Source organism: Borostomias antarcticus (assembly GCF_949987555.1).
Source record: "Borostomias antarcticus genome assembly, chromosome: 22".
NCBI classification, from domain to species: Eukaryota; Metazoa; Chordata; class Actinopteri; order Stomiiformes; family Stomiidae; genus Borostomias; species Borostomias antarcticus.
This window is the reverse complement of record NC_140255.1, coordinates 13,358,411-13,386,338: the sequence shown is the minus strand read 5'-3', so window position 1 is coordinate 13,386,338 and position 27,928 is coordinate 13,358,411. Positions and strand designations below refer to the sequence as shown.

At 45.7% G+C, this 27,928-nt stretch overlaps 1 protein-coding gene across 13 annotated transcripts in view; it reads right to left on the bottom strand.

Moving 5' to 3' along the window:
* Positions 1–27,726, bottom strand: part of LOC311323595 (shisa family member 6) — a gene marked incomplete at both ends in the record, with an annotated part of 48,613 nt that extends 20,887 nt beyond the window's left edge. For all 13 annotated transcript variants that reach the window (XM_084455850.1, XM_084455855.1, XM_084455856.1 and 10 more), the window contains 3 exons: positions 18,743–18,844; positions 24,946–25,106; positions 27,173–27,726. In XM_084455850.1, the coding sequence (XP_084311976.1) occupies positions 18,743–18,844; positions 24,946–25,106; positions 27,173–27,726 (817 nt within the window). The remainder of the gene's footprint in view (positions 1–18,742; positions 18,845–24,945; positions 25,107–27,172) is intronic.
* Positions 27,727–27,928: the final 202 nt, after the last annotated feature.

Here is a 27,928-nt window from a genome sequence, read left to right as displayed (position 1 = left end):
AACATAATTTGATAAATCGCGAGAGGGCAGAGTCTTGTTTCAATGCTTCACACACACTTGGATGATCAAAGTAGAAAATGCTGTTTTAATTCCAGGAACTATATCTCATCTCTTGTCCACATGCTCATTACAGAGACAGCGCTACAGGAGAGAGGTGGGGAGAAAAATAGAGACCAAAAGAAAGAGCACATTAAAGAAAAAAAGAGTCCAATGAAACGTATGGATGATAGAATGTGACTAACGGTCCAGACTAGCTTAAATTCCTATTTCCTCTCAGGCGTCACATCGTGACCAACTCTCTATGACCTGTTCAGGAATCGGGACGCGAGGAAGAATGATTGAACCGAGCCCTGCGGCACAAGTCACTGCAGTCAAGCACAGTAAAGCTCCAGCTGCCAACTATGCCTTCAGTCTGCCACTCCCAAGCAATGCTGCTCTAACTTGAATGAAACGAGGTTTAACATCTCCACAACATCAATATCTCACTCACTATCACTATCTGGAATGACTTGTGGAATAACTTTTGCTCTAGCTGCTACATGCATGTGATGCATAGAAATCAGCTAGTTTGCACTGTCTGTCCTTCATGCACTGATGAACAACCAAAGCCCTGTTAAGTGTTGTTTTGAAGTTGAGTCTGCTTGGCATACACACCAGGCAAAGAGCCATCTATGAGAATGCTCACATAAAGCAAAACATTCTTTACTTACTAATTCTGATGTAATTGCTTGCAACATATTCCAAATGACTATGCAAATGTCAATCATATTCTGCCCTCTCCAATCAGAGCGCTGTTATTAAAAGGCCAGGCCGGTTTTGACGGGTTGTGCAATGTTTCCCAGCGGAGGGACAAAATACACCTACACACTTGTTTACAAATACACACACACAGGATTTGTTTCCATTACTTATCCCGCGGCAGCACCCCTTCAACTGTACAATCAGCACAGCAGGGGCCAGTCTCCTGCCAATATTCTGGGCTAATTCCAAACTCATTAACAGCAGAAACAGAACAAAAGCTTAAGGTGTGGGTGTGCTGCCTGAGAGGGAGAAAAGAAAGGCTTTTCACAGCTGCTGTCTGTCATTGGACGAGATAAAGGCCTCCTTAAATCCGCACAGGGGATAGAATATGCTGGCTGTAATTGAATTACCATTGGGTTTGCGTTTTACGCAAGAGACATATGTAGGCAGTGTCATGACTAGGGAGGATTGGGTTAGTGAAATATAATGTGTTTCCACAAAAGTCTGTGTTGAATTCAGGTCTTGACATATATTCATCCAAAGTGACCATGTTTCCATCTCCTCTGGCCTTTGGCTGACTAAGCAGGGCAAACTCCCGACTTGAGTCGTTAGGGTATTATACCACTGAGAACACAGCAGCAAACACCTTTAACATACTCACTAGATTCCCTTATTTTCTCTTTGTTTAACTGTTAACATTTTTAATTATTAAGTTCACAAGCTGACCCGACCATCAAATGGAAAAAAATAAAATCCTCAAAGGCCAAATCATTGGGCTGCTCTCAATGAACAGAGCCCCCTATCCCTCCAGCCAGATGCTGGTGGCGTCACCCTGGGTGCCCAGAGCTGCGAAGCTACAGTAACAGGACTTGACAATGTGTTCACAATTTTCAGCCAGCACAAGGCGATGAATTTGAATATTGATTGAGGCTGTTTAATCTACCTCAGCACCTATTGATATGTCAATCACCCAGATAAATGTAGTAATGTGTGTCAGTGTTAGGAGCGGAGCAAAGCCCAAGGACATCGCTCCTTTTAGTTGGGCTGTAATTGCTGCTGGCAGCTCACGCCATGACTCAAGGAAATTAGTTAATGAAGTCATTGAGAATCAGTGAGCAGCCCAGGGCTGCGGACTGCCCGTCGAGAACGGTAGCATTCAATTCCCTACAACTTTATTCACATTTCAAAATAGCACCACAAGTCACATCACCAGCCTGGATCAGTGCACATTAGATTAACATCATGGTCGATTAGAGAACCAGAAAAAACTAGTTAAGGGTAGGTTGTTACAAGAATGAAATTTAGAAGGACCACATTCACATCTGCTTCATAGGGAGTGAACACACGCACGCGCACATGCACACACACGTGCACATGCACACACACACACACACACACACACACACACACACACACACACACACACACACACACACACACACAGCACCAGAGGGAAGGAGAGTCCAAATGTTCCCCTGGGTTAAATTTCCTCAGCAACAAGCCGTGAACTTTAATTATCCAGCATTTCAAATCAATTCCACCTCTGTGTCCCTCTCTCTCTCTGATGGCCACTAACCAAGTTCCTAAGCAACAAACTAAACCAGGTCCAAAACCACGTTAAAAGCTTTAATCCCCCCCCCCCACCCCCCACCCACCCCAAAATCACTCTCTTTGTTAAAACTTTTTTTTGCCAACTGCTTCTTTGAAATTCCAAAGAGATAATTGGCTAAAAAGCCTCTGCGAACCAATCAATGCCCTCCCAGTGTGAGGGACGGAGGTGAGGAAGGCAAAGTCACGGAGGGGAACTGGGAGCATCTGACACGGCCTCCAAATCAGCCAATTACATAATAACCCAGGCTGAGGCACAGGAAACAAGCCTGAGGGAAAATAAATCTATAGAATTCATTCCCAAGGAATGTAGAGCCAATTTGGTTTGAAATGAGTAATCTCACATGGCAAATGCATAGGAACATAAATCACTTCTGACTGCTCTATAGACTAAAAGACAATTTTTTCCCCATATGTTTTGCAAATGTGAACAGCCTGCCTGTCTGTCTTAAGTATTCTCACGCTGCTGAGCCATCAATCCTGGAGCGACACAATGAGACAAATCAACACTTCAACAACTGTAAGAGAGGTAAGCAATTATCATCTGGAAGAGTGAAGAAGCAGGTCTAGCTAACTGCCTATTCTATCAGAACATTATATCAGAAAAATCTAAGCTAAAGTCAAACGGCAGACTCTGTTTGTGGTGACAGGAACAGACTGGAGGAGAGGATTCCTACACGGTTTTTAACAACACAGTCCATCTCTTCCTCTACTGAGAAATCACACTGTGGGAAAACACATTTACACAGTCCAACTGTGACATTCTTTAGATGCTTTGTGAACAATGCCAGCACAATCTTTTCTCGCATCACCCCTCAGCTTTGATAATGAAATACTTCAAGGGCTAGTGAAGGACATGGACTGTTGCTTGGACTAAACATTCTGCTACTGTACAAATCACTTGCTGTCTGTGTGAAACTGAAGCTTTTGATAATGCATTTACTGTAGGAATACACTGTTGAGATTGAGAGGGGATACTGACATATTGAATTGTGGGTAGTGGAATTTGATTTCAGTGTGTAAATGGTCATGAACTCTCTTTCCCAGAGAGATAAGCTACACCAAGGCAAAGGCAAATCCCTTACACACACCACCCATCTGCCAATAGATGAAATACAATGGTCTTTACGAGCATACTTAATTATTATGTCCAACATACCAGACCTCCTCAGCTCTCTCTCTCTCTCCCCCCCTCTCTCTCTCCTTCTCTCTCTCTCTCTTTCTCTCTGACAAGGCGTCATATTTCACATTGGCATGCGTTCAGTCAAATGAGAGGGAGGCAGGTTGATAGATGAAGAAGCTGGAGAGATGATGCATTTCCCCTGTGATTGCTTTCATAGCCATTACTCACCGTGCCTGGGTGATTAGTAGGCCGCAGGCTGACATCTGGGTCCGGCCGGTGTGAGAGACCAGTCTCCTAGGAGGGCCTCGCTCAATAGCACTGGCCGGCCCAGCACTGATCTGTGATTGCCAGTCTCAATCAATGGGCTGCCATAATGGATTATGTGCAGAGTAGCTATCAATCAACTCATTCAGCAGGTGTGTGTGTGGGGGGGGGGGGGGGGCACTGAACTGTATATAAAACCAAACAGAGTGTACAGTATGAGATGAAAGAATTGTTTGAAAGTATACTACTGTATGTCTCATAATTTTCCTGGTAGGACTGTTTATTGTTTCTTCTTACTCTTTCCAAGATTCTCGGAATAGATTAACTCGTGATTAAGATTATGTTTTTTATGTGACAGAATATGGCACAGTGATTTTATTTTGTCAGACAGTTTTTCATTCACAGGTTGCAGTCCTCTGCAACATCCAGTTAAATACTCCATTAAACATGCATTAAGCAATATAATTTTGTTACTGGAAAATAATGCACAGTACATTAAACAATGATATATGGAGCCTTGTATTGCTTTGGCCCATTTGGAAAATCTATTTTGCACAATTCACAAATTAGCTTACAAGTTAACACTGTGTATAGAGTACTATGGTGCAAGTTGTCTATGATTGGAACAGGTGACAAGTTTAAAAAACCAATCACTTTTCTACTTTATCTTGTAAGCAAATCAAGATAACAATGATACTCTCTCTCGGTATCTAGTAATTTGTAATTGTAACACAAACTGAAACCTCCAGTTGGAGGGTATTAGTGAATATGCCACTATGGTCTTATCTACCCCCAGTCAAACTGCACGGTCAAATTCAATTAGAACACATTAGACTACATTAGTTATGCCCTATTAAATTATTAGGGGAAAGTCACTTCAAAGAACAGTTATATAAGTCTCATCTTTTTTCTCTCTCCGTTAAGCTAAGATCGCTATCAATCACATACTCTACATCGCGGTCGTAGGCCTCGGTGGGCTTTTCAGTGTGCTCGGAAAATAGTCATAATATTTCATCCGAATTAGCATTACAAATGTAGAATCAACAATGTCTGCCTCGGTTGACTGGTAGACTTTCAATTTCCTCTTGGAGATAGAATTAGCCAGTTAGCTAGCCTAGCCTAGTGGTTGAGCCCTCTCAAAAATGAGTCATGCCCTTGGTCACTCCCATTGCCTGAATGACTGAACCAACATAGCCATTCTATTTGAGAATTTATGGTTATGCAGCATCTTTCAAAGGCCCCTTATTGCATGTAGATCATAAGCTATTTATGTCATAACAATGCGCATTGTGGATTTTGAGATTATCTTTTTCCGACCATTAATTAAAATTAGATAACAACCCAGAAAAGCCACCAGAGTCTGTTGAAACAACCGTTCTAGCTAACAGGCTAAGGAGCTACTGTAGCTAACAGACGTGCAGTTAACAAGCCACCAGCACTCCAGATATCATCCCCCAGAAACACTTTCCTTTTTTGACTACATTTCCCAGGGGCTTTGCAGCAGCTGCATGACTGATTCCTCCCAGTTTAATTTAATGCTTTCATGCTTCCCTAGATTGTTCTATCTGCTAGATAAACCACAGAGGTTTTAAAAACTTGCGTGTGTCAGATTTAGTCATTTCCCCTTGACAACTGTAACTGCAGGCTTACTCCTTAAGGCAGCAAGACAAGATTCACACCTACTGTAAGCAAGTAAGACAGAACAGACAGAAGTGTGTCAAGAACTGCAATTATTTTTCAAATTCTCAGGGACTTATTGCAGTATTAAAACAATGACTTCCCAGTTAACTCATTTCAAGCAGTTGCAAATGAAAGATAGAATAGTGATTATCACATATTATTAATGCATGCAACCTGCGTAGACACCAATTCAGGTTAATGCGAGGGTATGAATAATGCAAAACCCACTCCACTTCAAATCCAGAGAGCAAATGTTAAAGCCCTATCACCCCCATCTCTTCGGTTAGCCTGAGAAGAAGGAAAGCTCAGAACTGTGAACTATTCTCAACAACGATCTTAATGCAGAGAACTTTGGGGAAATTACAAAGCTGTAAAGGACGCTTCAGAAAACATGTGACCCGCCCAAAGAATGAAGATTACTGTGTATTCCATTCCATCTTTCTGAGCGATCAGCATAATGGGCCTGGTCCCTGTTTAGAAAGCGCCTGATGCTATATATTGATAGCGCTCTTCAGGTTGGCACAGACAACGCTTTCAGGAGGCAGATCAATATCCGCCTCCGTGAGATGAGAAATACTGGCCGGGCAGCGTGAGCGGACAGGATTTAACTCCCGGCTATTCTCTGGCATTGTGTGGAGCTCGGCTGAAAAACGGACAGATATATAACACTAAGCCGACTCTCGGCGAGAACATGCATTGTCAGGGCTTCCTGCGACGAGGACGACAACAACAACAAGCAACAACAACAACTACAACAGCAGCAGCAGCATCTCATGCGGTACTACGATGCGTGACCCTGGGTGATTGTGAGCGGCGCGGCGTAAGCTTTTAGTCGTCTATGGAGACCGGTGTGTGGTGCGGCATCACAATACGTCCCGTCACAACCGGCCTCTAAGCAGGTTTTAGTGCAAAGGGAGTTAGCTGGCTGTTATATATAGTTACATAGTTGAAGACTGAACAGAAAAGAAAGTCTGGATGTAAGATACTCGGTGAGGTCAACAGACAGAACGGGAATCTTTGGGCGCGCAGCTGCAGTGCTCCGCTGCTGAGTTTCGTTGCCAGCGGCTGTCGGTCTGAACTCCCCACTGAGGAGCTACCAGAGCCGCGCTTTAGTCTGTCCAACATCCAGCCAGCATGCAGACAAACCACACAGTCCACGGGTTTGAGAAGATTCCATGATCCATCACTGTCTTTTTCAGAAAGTAAGACACAAACACACACGTACGCACACACACACACACACACACACGCACGCACGCACGCAACTGAGCAAACAAGCCACGCAGCTCCATCAGCGCTGTCAGTGTGACATCGCGGGCCCAGTGCACAGTCACTGAAGCATTCTTATCTTTACACAGGACAGTCAGCTCCCCTCGGGGATGATACTCTCGCACTACAGAACCAACAGCCAGCAGGACCACCAATACCCTCAGAGTGTGTGTGTGTGTCTGTGCGTGTGTATGTGTCACATGTGTGAGAGAGAGTAATGACAGACTCCTTTATGCAGCCGATTTTATACTACAGTATATGGCCCCAGCATATGGACCCATCCACTCTACCATAAGGGAATCGTCCCTTGAGCTATATTCATCCCTTCCTTCCTCTTATCTTCCTGGTCTTCCCCTCCTGGTGTGAGCGCTTCCTCCGCTCCTGTCATCCTGTGGGCCTGCTGCTTGCCGGGGGGCTTTCTTCCCTGCTCTGTCCTCCCGTGACTGCTGTCAGTGGGCGCTATCTCTGCTGTCTCTGAGGCTCTGTCCCTGTCTCCCCAGAGCTCAGAGCAAGCACTACAACGGGCCCAAGGTGAGTTCATTAAGATGTGACGCCTCTCGCACACACAGCGGGGAAGTAGATTTGAACACCCATAATATGACAGGCGCAATTTCCTGTTCACGTTCCATCAACACGTTCCACACAGGGTGTACGTACTGTGCTATACTATGCAATCTTGCTGGGCTATACTTTGTGATTGATGTGAAAATGCAGGCCTAGACACAAATCAACCTGAGATTTTAGGGCACTGAAGACTATTGAGTGTGTTATGTGACTAAAGCCCCTTAAGACACATTGATTGAACAAAATGTGTGCGTGATTCCCCCACCCCCCCTTTCCCCTCCTTCACTGTTCCCCCCAGCAGTATCATATTCCCTCTATGCTTCACTCAGTGGGAGGTTAACAGGCAGACCTAATGTATAATACCCTCCACCCCCCATCACCCAGGCCCCCTCTCCTCCAACTACCTCCGCCCCGCCCTGAGCCTCTAATGCCCCCCCCCCCGGGAAACTTCATTATTTATCACTTTTGAAGGGGGCTTTCAATTATAATATCTCAGACCCCTGTCTATTAGCCCAAGGCCTGTGAGGAGCGATTGAGTATCTGCAGCCTCTAGCAGCCATCATTCAGCTGGCCCGCGTGTGCAGGTCTCTGGGAAGGTTCACAGGATCACAGCCGCTTACAGCGTGAAGGGAAGAGGCACTGGGGACTGGTGACAATGTGAAAGCAATTTGCTTCCCTGCTTAGGTAAGCCTGAGTGTGTGGATGGCCATGATGTGCGGCTGGAGAGGGGATAGGAGATGCCCCAGCCAGCTCTCCTCAGCAGGGCGGACATACCAGAGTGTATTTTTATCAAGGGGCGTGCTGTGCCGTTCTCCAGACGTTCACCTTTCACACCCTCACTGTAGGATTTCAAAATTGGTGTCTGAGACGAGATTATTAGTTGGGGCGGCTGTAGCTCAGTTGGGGGGCGGCTGTAGCTCAGTTGGTAGAGTGGGTCGTTCAATGATCGAAGGGTCAGTGGTTCGAATCCCAGCTCCGACTGTACACATGTCGAAGTGTCCTTGAGCAAGACACCTAACCCCAAATTGCACCCAATGAGCAGGTTAGCTCCTTGCATGACAGCTACCGCCATTGGTGTGTGAGTGTGTGTGAATGGGTGAATCAGAGGCCATTGTAAAGCGCTTTGAGTGGAGCTCAAAGGAAAAGTGGGCTAAGGTGGAAAAGCGCTATATAAGTGCAGTCCATTTACCATTTACCATTAGTGTTACAAGTCTTGCGATGCCCCCGCAAGTCTGGAGACATCTCCATTGAAAATCGTTGCTAGAACAGCCCTAAAATGGATGCTACCAATCAGAGCCACTGCCTACAGTACATCTCAAATAGGGTGAAAGACCCGCCTTACCGGAAATCATGTCCTCCAAGCAATCTGGAGTGGAGAATCAAAACAAAACATTCACCGCCCGATTAGGAAGGACCGCCCTAAAGGGATTGGATTGGTTCTGCAATGCAGGTTGTATCCAGTCACTTCTAGCAATGAAACCTGTCTGTTTCATTCAAATTTATTCAAATGTCTTGAGTGCCTAGTTGAGCACAGCGTTTGACTCCTGAGTCTGGTAGATTATAGGCGATTATCCCCTGGCCTGTAAAGGAATGGCAGAGTGACATTGAAATGCTGGGATACACCCCACCCGCCTTCAGGAGAAACAAATGTGTATGAAAGATTACAGAACTGACATAACTGAGTAAAACTGAGCGATGACAAAAGTGTCTGTTCACTGATTAGACGATCTAGTTTCATTACAGTAACTGGTTTATTGTCGTGTTCATTTGCTCAAAACACCTGATCCATTTGACTGTTTAAAATCATCAGTGAATGAGAATAAAGAATCGTTCAGCTGCTCAGTGAACATGATCCAGAGTGAATTCTAATGATCCCAGCTTATCACCCGAGCCATTCATCAGAGTGGCTTCTTGTTGAGGCTGTGTCTGTGTATTTGCAACCGAAGATAGCCTCGATTACTGGTTACCGCATTACGTCGGCAAACAGAGCACCATCAAAGACCTGAACCTCGAACTCCGCATCAAGTCTAGTCTAATACACTTGCCTCAAAATTGACACCCTGACAAAATCAATTAAATAAATAAGGCATGACAAAACAAGTACACAAACACACAGGCCTGCCCTCCCTGGCCGCTATTGACCCTTCCATTTTTTAATCTTCAGGAAATGGATTTAGAGATTTATCCCGAGCTGAAGCTGAGAGATTTTAATTTGATCTCTCCCCCTTCATGGCTATTTGCACAATAGCATCGGCAGTTGGGAGCCCGTTTGCTCAGAATGGCAGAATGGTCGGTTTCAAATTCCAGACAGAATACCAAATTTCCTCCGCTCAACAAAAGGCAATCACTCCATTTGTATTCCCACACAATAGAGGGTGGAGAATGGGAAGATCATGTGGGTGGAATAGAGCAAGAGAGAGGGAGAGAGAGAGGGAGGGAGAGAGAGGGAGAGAGAGAGAGGGAGAGAGAGGGAGAGAGAGGGAGAGAGACAGAGAGGGAGAGAGAGACAGTTATCTGCCTTCGCCAGTCCTCGTCTCTACCTCCTCCCAATGAATAATAGATTACAGATGAGAACGGGAGTTTGCCTCGCGGGTGGCCAAGAACACTGCTGGACGAGGTCAAAGCTACGGCGCCATTCACATCACGCATTTGCCACGCATAGTCAAAGCTCTTCAAGAAATGTCCTTAGAATGCCCTTTTCGAATTGCATTCTATGAAACTGCCTAATTGGCGTTTCACTTCTAGTGCTTCTAATAACCACTGCAAGGTCACTGACTGCTCAGTATTCAGACTGTGCATGAACCTACGCCAAGATGAGTTTGTCATGTACGCTTGCTAAATCTCTATAGTATGTATCCCAGCTGTTCAGCACTCTGTACGTCTGCCCCGTGACTGCACACTGTTCTCACCTGTGAGGAGACTGGCATGCCCTGACTGCTGGGTTTGTCGGGCAGAACCATCCACTTATTTCTGAGCGTACCTCATTGCTCAGTCATCTCTGCTCCAAAATGTTGAATGATGATGTCCCAGATAAAAGGGTCAGCCTGTTTTCAAGATGGAGCCCGTGAGAGAATAATTGTGTGGGGAGGGTGTGATCCAAGGCACAACATTGTCCTTTTACCAGTGGATTAGTGGTCTACAGATCAACACTAGGGTGTTTAGAGAAGGTGTTCACTCTTCACGTTCAATCATAAAACATCTATTAAGACTAAACATTGGACTCTATTCCCTTCAGTTTGTGCTCTGAACCAGAAAAAAATCCATCCCCTGGTGTGGCAAAGCTTTGAAATTCAAAGGCTGGGAGCAGACCCAGAACACCCTTCAGACGCCGCCAAGCTGCTTTCATCTGCTAATGTATTCACATAGCAGGGAGAACAGTCTTCTTTCCAGAGACATTTGTGTGCACATAGTTCACAAGTTAATTTTATTTCACAGGCTCTGGCATTTTGGGCAATCTTATCAGCACCTGTCTTGGACGGAGTGAGAGAAAGAGTGGGAGAAATATGGGGTTGGGCAGAGGGGGACGGGAAAGAACATGTGGTTATGAAGTCTGGAAAATGTTCTCTATCAGAGCTGGTTTCCCCAGGGTAATGGCAGTGGAAGGGGGGAGAGTGCTAACTGCTCTATATGCAGTTCCTCTTTCAGAGAAAGAACACACAACAATCAACCCCAAATATTCCTCACCGAAAAACCGTCTCCGAATCCAAAAAAACGAGACGAATGAAGCCCAGCATGATGTTCTTCTCTCATTTTACTAAAAGACCTCTCACAAAGATTCTTGTTCAATAACCGTGGAAGAGTTAGCAAACATATTAGTCTGCATTATACAGTTTTCTCGTTTAAAAGGATTTGTAAAACTACTGAGGTTGCTAAATAAACCTAAGCGGCGACGGATGTTATCAACGACCACAAGATGCGATGTTTCAGCAGCCGAAGCTTCCAGATTCATCAAGGCTCGACGCGCTCAGCCTGTCCTGCGACGCGCCTGTGTACGGCCAGCGGGACGCTCGAAAGATGATGAATAGCAAACCTAGAGAAGGGAAATTAGCATGAGAAACTCCTCGCTTTTCAAGCGACGCATAAAATATCTGCACTTACTTTAATGAGCGCCGATAAAAAAAATAAAAATAAAAAAAAGTTGCCATGCTGCGCGAGTAGAGCATCCCTGATTGATGTTGCACATTAGTGAGCGGTAGCCTAGCTGGCCTAAGCAAACATCACAGCAGCCCGCCCGCCCGCCTGGCTGCCCATTGTTCCATTCTCCTCCAAAAAAACCCACCCCCACTCCCTCTCTATAATTTCTCTCCATTTTGTTTTTCCATTTCTGGTAGTCTGCCCTTTCCCTATTCCTCTCTCTCCTTCTCCTTCTCCCTCTCTCTTACTCTCCCTATCATATTCCCCCCCCTCCCTCCATCATCCCTCTCTCTCTGGCGAAGATGAAAGCCTGGCTCTCTCCTTCCAGCACGTCTCGCTGCCAGACAAATGTTTCAAAGCAGCTACAGCATTAGGGGCCGTGATAAGACACCTTTCACTCACCTGTCTTTCCTTCTCTCTGCCTCGTCCTCTTCAGACCCTGTAGCTGACTGCAATGTAGCTTACCACTGTAGCTGCTGTATCTCGGTGTGCTAGAATACCCCAGAGTCTTGTTGAGGAGGACGGTGGACTGGTTCTTCAGTGACCTGAACAGAGTTGTGCTGCTAGTATTTTAGGTTCTTGAATCGAAGAGGAGGATATTATCTCCCGTCTTTAATTTTGAGTGGCCATGGGTACCGACTGATTACACTAGTTTTGGTCCGATGGGAATGTGCTGCTAACGTTAATTATTAAATCAAGAGTGTTAATTCCAGGGGTTGTGAAGGAATATAGCTTACAGTACATGTCCCGGTAACTCCCCTGTCCTCTCCTCTCCCTTCTACTCCCCCCGTCTCTTCAGCTGTAAAGAGCTCTTTAAATCTCCCGTCTCCTGGAGAGGCTGATAAAGGTAAAGGTATGCAGTATGTACCTATCAGACCACTCCTAGCCTCGGGCTCTGAACAACCAGGAATAACTTGGCATATGTTTACCTGTGATCAAAAAATAATAATAAAAAAAACATGACTCTCATACCCACCCAGGCCAAGGGTGCCAGCATAGATTTGCCAATTAACACGTCTACATCTCGGCATAACAGACCCACCACGGCCCAATCCCCACGTCTCCCATGCTCTCCTGCATATTCAGAAGAGGGGGAATGGCTGAGCCGGCGAGAGATGGAATCATCTGCGCTTCTCTTCTCTGCTCATGCCGCTAAATAATGACTGCCGTGGACCCCGCTGCTCTGAGGAGCAGTCAGCCACCAGGTCAGCCGTGCCACCTCTCCAGATCCAGACGTCTACGGCCAGCCCATGTACCGTGCCCTGTAGGACCCGACAGGAGAGCACCACCCAGCCGAAGTGGGCCAGCTGAGCTCAGTGCTCTGTGCTAACTCTGATGCCAGCTCAACTAGGTGCGGTAGTTGGTTCCCCACGGGCTGGAGCAACAGAGATACCACCTCATTTGTTTGGGGCTCAGTAGGTATCTTGTTAGGTTTACGGTCTAGGACCCAAAAGCAGACATGATCCGCAAGCAGGGGCAGGCTTATGGTGCATTCGTTTGTGGTCGGAGCTGGCAAGTCGCAAGTGGCAAAATACCTACCTCCGACCTGTGTGCATTCGAGCTATAGCGAATGATATGATGATGATATTATATGATATTGACGTCAGCCGGCAACTGGGGGCTGAGAAACATATCCGAATTTGCGACGAGGAAGTGCGAGTTCATGCGGTGTTTTATTTAATAATTCCTAGTAGCAAGTCGCAATTTGCCACCTCCCAGTTATAAACGAATGCCCCATCAGAGACAGGGACAGAGGCAGAGACAGAGACAGAGGCAAGGTCGGGGGAAACGGACCAGCGAGGGTCGTGCGGCGGAGCCGTGACATTATCGTTTCTTAACAGCGAGCACTGTTTTCCTGTCACAGTGGAATCCTAAGGGAAGAGGTGAAGAGTCTCCGTTCAGTGTATAATGAGACAGCTGGTACACAGGAGAAGGAGGAAGGGGCTGACTGGATTGACATTTGAGGAGCATGTGTCATAGAGATGAATAAAGATAAGGTCTGCATGGTGCGTGCGTGAGTTTGCATTTGTGTTCGTGTATGCCTAAGCTGTTTGTGGAATAGTCACTTCCTGGGGGGAGTGGGAGTAGTCACTTCCTGTTTGTGGTCATTGTTTGTGTTTGCGTGGCGACACTCGCGATCCTTCTTGGAGGAATGTTTTAGTCTGAGGTGTCACCAGCGCTGTGATCTTCACTGTGCCAGCTATGGATACAGAATGGTGTTGTTGTTGAAGGAAATATGATTCATAGAGCATGGAGAAGATGAGTGGCTTACAGGCAGTGGTGGGTTTTTGGTGAGGTTCCCAACACTGCCTGCCATAAAAACCTCAAACAGAGAGAGCAAAATAGTGGGGAAACAGCTGTCACCGTGGGGCAAGAGAGCTGAAGGTTTCTGGTGTGACCCCTGCCCTTCCCCACAAAAAAATAAAAATAAAATTGTTGGCCACTCTCTGACCATATGTAATGTGTTAGTATAAGTATTTGCCTGTTTTGTTGGTGTTTTTGTAAGATGCTAATAAAAATCTGTTAATAAAGTAAATGAAAATGTCCCTGTTATTGGACCTGACAGGTCTTTTTGCTTTTGTGCTAAAGTTTAACTTTAGAAACAGTGTGATTCCGCTATACTATATTATATTAATCATTCCAGGCACGCATACAAAATAATCATCTACTGCCATGAAAAAAAAATTGAGTTCATCACCATCCGGAATTAAAACCAGGCTCAGCTCATTAATGAAGTATGAAGCAAACTGGATTGAGAATCATGGCTTTGTCTGACGGAAAAGCAGGATATTCTGGCCTGGCTGCACTTCATATCATGCAGAATGACATATGGTGAAAAGAAATAATTAAAATTAGCTCATTCAACCAATAAGTCTGTGAGATGAATTTGCCATGCCAGCTGCCAATCTAGCCTCTGACTGAAGCTGAACTCAAGGTGAGTTAGGAGTTCTAATATTGCATCCATGACATGGATTTGACCTCTAGTCAGGCTGTGTGATGAGCTCCTTGCCTCCCCTACTATAAAGTACTATCTCTGCAATAGCTCTGCTGACCACAGTCTCAAAGACTCCCTGGAAAAATATGACAATGTTTCATATCACTTTATTATACAGACTTTTTTTCTCTGTGGATTCAAATCGCTCAAACGAAGTCCAAAAAAGATGACATGGCATTACAACAGAAGCTAGATTTATGGATACATTATCCATCTAGGTGCAAGTGATGTGCACTGACAAAAAAAAACAACCAAAAAACCCAAAGTTCATCCACAGAACCTGTGAACATGTCGGATGGACAGCCGGACGGGGAAGCAGAGGAAGAGGACTGTGAGTGCCCGTCACGGTGGGCCAGACAGATGGTTGAAGGAGACAGGAGTGGCACTAACGCTAAAACGTCCGAGCAGACGAACCCAGGGGTGTGAGCCAGCAGAGATCGCGCGGCGAACAGATGGCCCACACCACCCTTACACTACACCTGTCTCCTCGCAGACAGACAAGCGATTTTTGTGCAGCGCTGTCACGAAAAGATATAAAAATGGTATTTACCCTGCACTGCTGGGCTGGCTGGGCGCCCAGGACATGGCATGTCAGAGCTGGTGACTGGAGAGAGAGAGAGAGTTGGCAGATATCTGTGTGATTCTGAATTTTGCATATTTATTCTTGTCATTACCGCAAGCAATGATGGATTTGTGTTTGCAAAGAGGCTTGGACGAATGAATCTAAGGCGTCTAGCCATATACCGGTGTGTAATTGTGCATATGAGTGTGTGTGTGAGTGCCTGTGTGTGTGTGTGTGTGTGTGTGTGTGTGTGTGTGTGTGTGTGTGTGTGTGTGTGTGTGTGTGTGTGTGTGAGTGGATTGGCTTTCTGGGAAACTATCGCCCACTCATACAGATCTGTTACACTATCTGTCTAACTGTCAGTCAGTCAGTCTCTCTCTGTCTCCTTCTCTCTCTTCTCTCCTCCTTTTCACAGGCGTTCGACCGCTCTCTGCTTCTGGAGTGGGTTTAGACAGATGCCCCACCCTTCGATGAGTCAGACTCCGAGGACGTGAGACGCATATTGCACATGCTTACACACCATTTCAGGTCTTTACTAAAGCTGACCATACACTCACCCGTGGAGTTAGCCCCAAGAGATCGTATAGCCTGCACTGGGAGCACACAATGTACAAAGCGTAACATGAGCCGGCATAAAACTGGGCACATTTCGATTGTACTCTGAGATTCCTAGCAGATTAAATGTTACAGGGTTGCCATGGGTGAGGTCGGCGCAGGCTTGTTAGAACCTTTTACAGACAGATGAGCAGCATCCAGCTGGTCTGCTGCTCGGAACAAAAGCCCTCTGACCGTCGCTCCGCTGCCCAGGGGAACGGACCAAATACACACTTGGCCCAGGGGGACGAAACCAATGCACATTATATCCCATAATTAGCTACCAGAACAGACGCCTGCTTATTCAACAACAGCTCACAGAACTGAATCATGGCTCCAAATGACCTCCTCTTCTGAATTGGTCGATTAGACAACTCGTTATGTGCTTCCGGTCTGTCGGTCGGTGTTCAGATATAGCGGAACGCAATCCAATGCACTGGCTTCACAATGTTCAATGACACGGTCAAGGCTCTTTTCTGTCTTGGCCCCGCAGTTATGGAATGAAGTGTCCACTGACGTCAGGACTGTAGAGTCGCTGCCTATCTTTTGCCGCAGGCTCAAAACTCACCTCTTCAGTAAGTACTACCAGGATCCTCCCTCTTAAGCACCTATTGTATTTATATTTCGCTGCTAATGCACTATGGCTTTAGCACTAGATTATGCTCTTAGTCACTTGTTTAGAAAGGAGATGAACTTGTGAGTTCTAGTGAGTAGCAGTACACTGACTACCTACGTTAAATGCACTTATTGTAAGTCAGTTTGGATAAAAGTGTCTGATAAATGACTGAAAAGAAATATAATGTTCTGGGTTCAGATCCAGCAATAGCTTTGGGATATTTAAGTTTCGTCTAATGATCCATGTGGCCTGTGATTTGAGTAATAGATTCATTAACAAATCATTGTTTTAACACTGACAAATGTCAACTACTCCTAGGAAATAGCCTTATATTACTGTATACTAACAGTTGGGCCTCTACCAAACTTCATGGTCTCATGATGACACATAATAAACCAATACCGATGTTTCAACTGCAGTCAAATCCCATCCTCTCAGCCAAAGTCCTACAGTAAAGGAATCCACAGCAGACAGACTGGGGGAGTTTGAGGCCTGAGTAAACCTGATCTCTGATCTCTGCATCGCTCAACAGTACTTTGGAGTTACCCTGGAGTCACTGCACTTTAGCTATGTTAGGAGCATCATCGAACACCACCATTCTCCCAACTGAACGGAGCGACAAGCAGGCAATTGATCCTGTCATTCAACCCGTGAGGATGGCTGGCTCTGGGCTAAAGACTAACAAGACCAGAGAGGTCCCCTGTGCTTTGAGAGAGAGAGAGAGAGAGAGAGAGAGAGAGAGAGAGAGATAGCTTTACAGAGAAGTGCTTGCAAAAACAAAGAGTGATACAGAGTGGAGAAGGCACCACGCCCTGATTCATGGCTATATTTTCTAGAACTGGGGGGGGGGGGGCATTGGTTCAGATAAACTAATACTAGTATGATACTAAACCAAACGTACCCCATGACAAGCAACCACCAGGGAATGAGACATACTGTCTGAGATATTTAGATAGAGGAAAAGGCTGGCTAAAAAGCAACCAGGGGGTTCTCATTACTCATATTTAATAAGGAGAAACAGAAAAAGACACAGATTTCACTTGAAATCTGGATGCATGTGATTTCCATCGTGCACACCCTGCCCACCTGCAGGGCATGAAAACAAACGGCACAAAAAAGACTCAGTTGATTCCCTGTAACATTAAGGCAATGTTTTCTCATTAGGAGAGAGAGAGAGAGAGAGAGAGAGAGAGAGAGAGAGAGAGAGAGAGAGAGGGAGAACATTTCCATGCCTCTAGTTTCTATGCAGTCTGTGCCAAACACCATGCCTCTTGATGGTAAGAAGTGAGAGATTTAAACAATGCCCTCTTCCACTCCTGCTAATGAGAGAATAACCACACCCTCTTTTAGGGTGCTGTGTACTGTAAAACCATTTGTCCTTGTTGCGGAACCTGCTCTGAAACAAAGGTTTCAGATAGAACCCTGTAGCATGTGGAGCATGGGCGTCATTAAGGGGGGAACAGAGGGAGCAATTGAGGGGCCCCAGCATGGATGGGGTCCAGAAAACCAACCACCACTAATCCATACATATACTGTATGAGGAGCCCCGTGGAATATCTTTTCATGGGGCCCCAAAATGCCTGCAGATGTCCCTGCCCTGAAGTATACCGTACAAAGCAGCGGTCAAGCCACTGTAATAAATCTACCAGGCCACAAATATTGAAACCCTGACATGTTGGTCTTCTGTTGTAATTAGGATGATGAACACAGATTCTGCGACTATCGATGCTGCAGCAGCAGCCTGGAAATGAACAGAATAAATCTCGGGCTCTATTACCATTCATATAAATTACCTTCATCCACTGAAGTACTGCACAGTGGATGTGACTGGGGGTAACCACACACAAACACACACACAGATATATTCAGCCACATATACACTGTGAAACACACACACACACACATTCAGTTGTGGAATATCAGGCCATCCAGAGTAACTTGCTATGCGACCCACCATATACATGGTGTCTGATTTGTGGAGGCAAAATGGAGGGGGATGAATCACAAGAGCTTAGGTGCCATGGCTGCATACTAATCAGTATATTACCCATGGGAGAATACAAGCAGTAGATAATGACAGCAAACCGTAGGTATGTGCATGTCAGTGAGTGTGTGTGCGTAGCGTGTGTGTGTGTGTGTGTGCTACTTGTCTCCATCTAATTGTAAACATGCGGAGGAGTGAGATCATGTGACTCAGAGGAGATAAGAGGAAACAGGAATATTTCACCTCTCGTCTCGCTCTTGCACGACACTGCGAGGAAACATTATATAGAGATATGACACAATACCGCAGTGTAGTAGGATGGTGCTGGATATCTGAGAGGGAACAGACCGCTGAGACCGTTGAGGCCAGAGAGTGACGAGAGGAAGAGGAAAAGAGAGGGAGGATATAGAAGTGGAGAGAAGAGACAAGCAACTTGATACCACACGAAAAGACAAGGGAGAAAAAACGAGAGACGAGGGAATGGAGGGAGAGAGGGCGAGGAGAGAGAGAGATGTTCGTCCATCTGTCTTATCTCTCCGACTGTCTGTCTGGGAAGTGTGATGGTCAGATTTGACGTCAGACGAGGAGGAGGTGGAGCTGGACTCTACCTTTCTGATGGCCTCGACCCAGCGTCACGAAGCCAGACGAGATGAAGTTGTGAAAGTCATGACCCCCACTGCTCCGGACACTCTCTTTCCCGTAGTGGAGACCTGTACACACACACACACGCACACACACCACACACACACACACACACACACCATTAGAAACCTTGTAACAGTCCGTTGAAACACGATCATTAGCGGCAAAAACACCATCAGCAACTATTCCGGCATTCCAGGCAACCATGCAGTCCATCTGAGAGCCTCAGATGTAGAGCCGAACACCAGGGAAACGGCTTGGTTCACAGCGTTGATTTAAAGACATTAACTGGCTGAACATAAGAAAAATGTATCTGAAAGCAATATGTTTCCCATCTTTCACCTTTTATTCTCAATCACACAGTCTCCAGAGAGAACGCTACAGTAAGAAATATCCCATATTACCCCACGCGTATTGCATTCTCTTTCCATTACAGCCGTAATTGCCTGTGCGCAACATGCCGCTATTATCACCGCGCCTTCCTTTGTGACCGACAGGCATCATCGGTGGGTCACACTGCAATTCCCCCATCCGTACACTACAACCCGTTGATCCTAGGACCTCTTCAAAAGCAATCACCTACCTCCTCCCAGCGCTGTTCTCAGCTCGTTAAAGCTAACTTTCATCTCAACCTGCACCTTGAGAATGCTTCAAGAGCTAAAGGAAGGTGATCTCTAATCACACGCTCTCCAGTCACCTGGCTCCTTGTGTTCTTTTGTGAGAAGATAAATCAGAATAATCAGCTAATTCCACTAGAGAAGGAGGTGGGTGTGCTGATGCTCCACCGGGGGACTAGCAAGGCTGCGAGGTCGATTAAGTCTGAACACAGCCAGGCGGAGGTCATTTACATGCTGTGGTGAGTTTATGGAATTATCAGCAGCGTATCGGCTGTAGTGGACACGGTGCCATGCGCTTCATCTTCATGAAGTCTCTCCGCTGGATATGTAATGTACTGCGTCTCTCTCTTGCTCTCTTGGTCTCTCTCTCTCATTCTCTCTTTTTTTATTTTCGCTCCCTCTGTCTTTCACTCTTTGTCTTTTTCTCTCTCTCTCCCTCTTGGTCTCTCTCTCTCATTCTCTCTTTTTTTTTTCGCTCCCTCTGTCTTTCACTCTCTGTCTTTTTCTCTCTCTCTCCCTCCCTATCCCTCTCTTTGGCGTGACATCTCACACATACAGAAGGTCTATAACTGCCACCATGGCTTTATACATCTAGCCTTTTTTTTCTTGGCACCACCATTGACCCTTCATGAAACCAACAGTGCAGAGTTTACAGCCGTGATGCATATGCGTGTATCTTATATGATGCACACCATGCTCTAATGAACAGCTACTCTTGGGTGAAAAGACCTCCTAGAATGAATACCTCCTGCACATCTGCAACCCCTTACACTGTCACACACACACACACACACACACACACAAGGTCAAGAGATCCTGGTGAATAATTTAAGGTAATGATGAGCAGTAGCACCGAAGACAATTAGGAGGGTCTCTAAGATGCTGAGGCTTGGGCACAAGTGGCCTCCATTGAACACGCTGACACAGTCAGCATGGGAATACCTAGTTTAACATGGGAGGGATGATCACCAGGGCCCTGGAGAGGGAGGGAGGGAGGGAGGTCACTCTGGAAATGGGAGAACAGCTTGATTTTTGGATTAATTGGGGAGAGATTGGGTGGGGGGAAAAACAGAGGACATTGTGAAAAAAAGCAGTCTGAATACTATTAGGAATGTGCCTGTCGGCAAATCGTATGTTAATTAAACCAATTAAATCATAGTTTGGTAATTCAGGCAAATCTCATGCATCATGCACAGATCTCTCCGGGTGATAAACACACTAAAATGCACTCAATACACACACACACACACACACACACACACACACACACACACACACGCATTCACACCCGCACACACACACACACACACAGAGCACAGTACACACACACACACACATAGCACAGTACACACACACACACACACACACACACACACAGTAATGTGCTTAAGAGAATGTCCGAAAGTTAATGTCAAAGGAAGGTTAAAAAGCTAGAAGGTTAATTTTGTCAAAAGAATTTCTCATCCATTAATTTGGTCAATAACTGTTTGTTTTGGTAGCAGAATAGCTTTGACCTTTAAACCAGGGAAACTGTTGAGGAGAAACTAATGGGAGGCCTGTTCCCGGGGGAAGTGTAGGGTGATGATATAAATATTAGTATGATGGGGTTATTAGTGAATATTAGTATGATGACATTAATTGGTTATGGATATGGATATTAGTATGATATGAATGGGTTATGGATATTAGTATGATATGAATGGGTTATGGATATTGGTATGATATGAATGGGTTATGGATATGAATATGATGTGAAAGGGATATTGACATAAATATGAATATTATATGAATTGGTTATGGATACAAATATTCACATGCTTTGAATGGGATATTGACATGAATATGAATATTATATGAATTGCTTACAGATAATATGGGTATGGTAATTAATTGGTTATGGAATTACCATTAATTCCAAGAAAAGCGTGCATCCAATCCAAGGCTAGTTAGGATTTAAAATATAATATAATATAATATAATATAATATAATATAATATAATATAATATAATATAATATAATATAATATAATATAATATAATATAATATAATATAATATAATATAATATAATATAATATAATATAATGTTATGAATATAGATGTGTATGATTGGATCTATAGTTATGCCAGCCATCCCTGGATGGAACTGTTGATGTGAGTTGTGCCTGAGTGGGCGTGGTTGACTGAGGTGTAGTTTGGCTAGTGCACCAGGTGACGCAGCACGCAGGTAGCAGGAGAGAGAGAGGCTGTCGCCTAGACCCATGAGGACGCAGGAGTTTTTGACTGCTTCATTAGCAGAGAGGATTTGGGCTGCTTTCTGCCCAGGAATTGTATTATAGATCTTTCATAACTGAACTGCTTTTAAACCAAAGAGAGAGAGAGAGACTGGGCTGACCAGAGATGACAACGAGCTGGAGTCGTCGGGCGGAGAAGACATTGTATCTCTCTTCTGTTCTCACCTGTTTGGATTTTGCCAGCTATTATAGGCTTTAATGGGCTTCCAATATTTTGTAGAGGACTAGGGGGTCTTATACTGTGGCCTGAGTAGTGGATGAGTAGATAGCCAGCGGGACCTGCCAGCCACGAAGTGCAGTTATAAAAGTATCCCCAGATCCCAACTATTCTCTCCTAACAACAATGTTCTTTCATTAAATCGCTTCGTATATTAAAAAAAACATCAAAAAGTAAACATCGTGGCAACACGACAAAAAAAGAAAGGAAAGACTACTCGCTCTGTGATGTAAATTGACTTCCTTCAAGTGCTAAGGGGCAAAATAGCATTATTCAGGAGGAACGTTCACTGTTTACTTTGCGGAGCGTGAGACGCTTGGTAAAGATAATAGCTATCCCAGCCCCATCAAGGTCTTCCTGTTGTTTTGGCTGCAGGGCGGACTGTGTTTACACCCCGACCCTCAACCAGGATCTGAGAGCCCACAAAGGCGCAGGCAGTGGATGAATAAAAATAGCCTAGTCCTTGCATGCCAGTATCATATTCTGCTGCCTGCACTGTTTTGCTCTGAGAGTTATTGCTTTTATTTTATTTTTTTTATATCTGGAATATATCATTCTATAAACGGCAGGGAGGGTTCAGCAATGCACCAAGGGTACTGTGTCAGACCGGGGGTCTGCATTCATAAATATCGGGGCGTGTATTTTTAGGAATGCGCCTAAATACTGTTCCAAAAGTATCTTTGGCCAGGAGGAGTTTACGTCAGCCCTGCCAAAAGCGAGAGGGGACCAATCTGTCGAGGGTTGGTGGGGTCATTTGCGCTCTCCGGCTCTGTTTGATGGGGGCTTTATGGGCGCAGACCTCCAGCCACCCGGTCTCCAGGTCTCTCTGACACTTGATTGGAGAGGTCTCTTTCTAACATCCAAATATATAACAGAAGTGGCAATGTCACCAATTACTGTACAATAATCTTTAACCAAGAGAACCCATTCCTCTGGAGCACTGACTGTCTGCCGCAGAGTGGGCTAGATGCGCAAATGAATATGCACTTCTTCATGCGAGTGACTGGGCCTCCTGCTCCCGTTTTCTGTCAGTGCACTCGATCCTGTTATTATCCTGTTAGGACTCCCCATACACATGCATTACCCACGCTCTCACTCTGGCTGTCACTGCCTTTCATATCCAAAGCCGCAGCACTGTTGGGCCCTTGGTGACTGGAGCTTGGCTGGGATGGGGCCTGGGTCTTGAGTCTTGGGTCTGGGGTCTGGGGTCTTGGGTCTTGGGTCTTGGGTCTTGGGTCTTGGGTCTTGGGTCTTGGGTCTTGGGTCTTGGGTCTTGGGTCTTGGGGCTGGGGTCTTGGGTCTTGGGTCTTGGCGCTGGGGTCTTGGGTCTTGGGGCTGGGGTCTTGGGTCTTTGGGCTGGGGACTTGGGTCTTGGGTCTTGGGTCTTGGGTCTTGGGTCTTGGGTCTTGGGTCTTGGGGCTGGGGTCTTGGGTCTTGGGTCTTGGGGCTGGGGTCTTGGGTCTTTGGGCTGGGGACTTGGGTCTTGGGGCTGGGGTCTTGGGGCTGGGGGTTGAGAGCTGGGGGTTGGGAGTTGGGGCTTGTGGCTGGGGATGTGGAGCTGGAGGCTGTGTTACAGTAACTAGCATTAACAGTGATTATGAGCAGGCAGGCAAAAGACACACAGCCAGGGATGGCAGAGCGGCAGGGAGGCAGATACAGTTATGGGTGACCTCTACTGAGCATGAATATCCACAAGGTTGTGTTAAACGCAGCCTAGTGCGAGTGTGACCGCACGTTAGGCCGCTCCCCTGAGCCACAGCGTTTCATTGGCTGGCCAGCATTTAAAATAGATTGATACAGTGAATCCGGGGGATGTACTGACAGAAGTGCGCTGCTGACAAGATGCAGACTGGCTTCACCCTCGCAAAGCAGATGACCAGCTGGGAGGGGACCTGGAACCTGGACACACCTCCCTCTGCCTCTCTCCACCTTCACTTCTAGCACTCCATCTCTCTTCTACCCATGTCTTTGCTACAAAATATCTCCCTCTCTTTCTATCTCTGTCTTTCTCTCTCTCTTTTATCATTCTGGATTTGTCTGTCTTAAATACCTTGCTATTGATCTCACTCTGTCTCGAATTCTCTCATTGATATAACTCAGTACATTGCTCAAAAAAGCTGGAGTCCAGGGGTGCCCTGGTAGCTCACCGGGTAAGACGCGCCCCATATGAAGGCTAGTCCTTCGCGGACGGACCCGGGTTTGATTCCCGGCTCGGGTCCTGTGCCGCATGTTCTCCCCTCTCTCTCTCCCCCACGTTTCCTGTCTCTCTCAAACTGTCCTGTCCCATTAAAGCTGAAAAGCCCTAAAAATATATATATATAAAAAAAAAAAAAAAAGCAGCTGGAGTCCACCCCTCCTCTCTCTCTCCCTCTCCGCCTCTCTCTTGTATGGACAGTCAGATTCACCATGCCTGTCTGTGCCCCTCCGCTGTGGGCCTGGGTCATGCCACCGTCGCGTGCCTGCACTGTGTGCCAGGGTGTCATCATTGTCTGATTCACCCAGTGAACCACTGAGAGGCTGCCGCTTCCACCCTGTCAGAGATGCCCGCCTCCCTCGCCTCCCTCGCCAGGCACAATTATCTGCTCCTGTAGCAGCCAGTCACTTGTTCTCTCTCTCTTACTCTCTCTCTCCCTCTCTCTCTCTTTCTCTCTCTCTCTCTCTCTCACCCAAATCGGATGATTACTGGATGTTAACACAGAAGATTACACTGCTGACAGCGAGAGCAGTGCTGATACACACATAGCACTCTCACAAATACACACACTTACACTTACTGTCACACACACTATCACACAAATACAATGTAACGCACTATTACATTAATATACACACACACATTAACAAACATACACACAGATACAAACAAGCCCACGAAGAATATGGACACTTTAAAGGAATTGACACTTACATGCCAATTGAGCTAACAAAGACTGTGAAGGGTCAAAGCGCCATCCAATTCACACGCTACATGAAAACATGCATGGCACTGTGTCTTTAAAGACTTCCACAGTAACAGAGGAGGACTAGCTCGGGTAAACCCACCATGGTTGGACTTGGATGCGTGGACAGGCGTGTAGTGGTTCTTGGAGGAGGTTCTGATGGGCGTGTTGTCTTTGGGCGAGCCGTTCATCGCTGCAAAGTTCTCACAATCGTACTGCGATATGGGAATAGGGCCCTGCTGCCTCAGGATGTCTGCCAGGGCTCTGCGCGAAGGCACACACACACACATACACCGAGCACACACACACACACACATACACACACACACACAGAGCATTGTGTTAGTATACAATTCACAGAGGCCTCCAAAACACTGCAGTTGGTATTTTTCTAAACAATTTTAACAAGTTTATCCACAGCTCTCCTATGCAAGCATCTGGAGTTCATTAAAATGATGTTGATGTTTGTTTCCTTTCCCAAGCACCTCAATGTCGTCAGGTGTTGTTATGCTAATACAGATGATTCAAGAGTGGTATTGGGTTTCTGGGGAGACGAATGCTCATTTTACAACTGAAACAGTGTTGAGTTTATTAGAATATGTTGTAATTGGGTTGACTGTGAATGTTTCCCAGACTGCACCAGGTGAATATGAAGGTAAGGTATGAAACCCCTCAAGGAGAAAGAGAGAGGGGGGAGAAACTAGGCATCATGAAAGAAAATGTTTTAAGAAGTATGTTTATATTATGGCAGCACTTTTGAAGAGGAAATCAAATTACTTTTACATTATTGCTCCTCTGACAACATAACCTTTGCAGGGATGTAATAAATATTTGTACTGTTTTTTTTTTATATTGTCAGTTCTGTACTCTAGTCCGGTATTAGAGACATGCCATAAGCCCAATGATAGCCTAACCTTTAAATAATATTGCAATAGAAATGGATGCGCCTTCCTCAAAAAATAGACTTTGTTGTGTTGCTAAACCAAAATTGTGAACATCAAAAAGGACATCAAAGATGCATGGTAAATAATGTATTTTTGAATGTCTCGAGATAGCTCAAGAGTAATTATGTGTACAACAAAACGCTCGGTTTCATCAAGGGAAAAATATATATATGTGTCAGCATCTGCATTCCATTCTCTGCAACATGTGTCATCACTCATGAATGCTGTGGTCCAGCCCTAATATGGGCAGCCCTGGGGGGGGTCCACAAACAGCTGAGGAAACACATTGAGCATCATGGCTGAAGCACACATTAGTAGCTGTTAGTGTATCTCATGCATTTCACCATTCCAACCCAATTCCAGTCTGCACACACCAGAGGACATGTGTTCGTGGGGTGAGTAAGGGGGTTGTTATGCGTTTCCTCTGTGGAGATCGGCTGGTATGACATCTAACGCTGTTTCTATATAGGTCGGACGTGCTGACGTGTGTGAGCATCTAAGTGATCAGTGTGTTCACTAATTGACGAGGAACATTTCCAGCTGCACAGATGGCGCACACGGTATGCTGATGTTGAAACCAAAGGCATCACAACAGAATTGAATAAAATACTAAAATAAAATAAGATCAAATATTATCCAGACCCCCCCCCCATGTCTCTCTCTCTCTCTCTTTCTCTCTCTCTCTCTCTCTCTCTCTCTCACATACACACACATACACACACACACACACACACACACCACACCTGATATACACCAGCTAACCTAACAGGGGAAAAAACACTTTAATATTTCCCTTTGAACACCTCCTTCAATTATTTTAGGCCTCATTTGGGGATTCTGGGGCTTTCCATCATCTGCTCTGAATCAAAGGAATCTTAAGTGAAATTTCTCATATCAACAGTCCTAGAAGATGCTCACTGATCTGGACAAGCTTGAAAGGACATCCGCCTTCACTAAGATCAGCCATGTCAGTTTTCTATAAATATCTTCATTGCATGTGGAAGTGGACATTATGGTGATTCAATGCGCATTGTGTTGTGTGAGGTAGACGCAGGCTGTCCATGTCCTCGGCTGCAGGTCAATGTCCTGAGCCATGACCAGTGACCCTTGTGAGTCATTGAAAATGTAGCCCATATCTGTCAATGCCATCTTAAGCGATGTATTCAGTTCAATATTATTAACCCCAATAGATGAGCACAAAACATCTTGGTAACTATGGCAATAGCTGGTTATTTTAACTGAAAGGTAAATTGAAGCGGGAAAACTTTCTCTACAGAGCAGTAGGGTTTTGAAACATTAGTAGTGTAAATTTGGTCTCAGACGTATTTTTCGTTATTGTCTCTGTCAGATCCATCACTAAGGGAGAGTGAGTGGCCTCGGACTTACCTATGGATGTTCATCTCTTGAGGCGGCTCTGTAGCTTTATCATAGGCAACTTTCACGGAAACTCCAAGCACTATAATGAAGGCTATGATTCCACAGGTGATATAGACCGCCGTGTTCGTCTGGTCCATAAGGTTCGAATCGATTTCACCTGTCGGGACCGGGGATGGTGAAGGCGTCTTCACCCAGTCCGGCTTGACGTAGTTCTTACAGGCTTTCTGGTCTATCCGGTTCCCTGTGAACTGGCAGCAGAAGCGCAGGAAGCACGTCCCGCAGCAGTACCGGTGGTCCGTATTGTTACACTCGAACTGTTTGTCATACTGTCCGCTAACGTCGTAGTAGCCCAGACACGTATCATGGTTGCTGGTAGTCGGCGGCTGGACCTGCTCGTTCGTCCGCGGGACAGCGGTGGGGACCGCCGCGGTGACATTAGCGTCTTTGGGCTTGGGGGTCCTCTTGGGTGGTGCCGACTTCACCTTTTTACCGCCCGTCGCGGCACTGAAGACGCTCAGAGGGTCCAGGTATATGAGGAGGAGCAAAAGGTGCCTTATCCCCATGGTGTGATCAACTTGTCAATTCAATGAAGTCTTCTTTGCCTTGGTAGTGTATGTAAGTCGAGGAGGGAAGGCTATGTGAAGGGGCTCAGTCATCTGCGACTTCAGCTGCCCTGTCATCTTCGGCTCGCGATGGTCCCCTAAGTCCCGATGCCTCTGTCATATTGGTTACAAATGTGGAAACTGAAATCGACGACGCCATCAG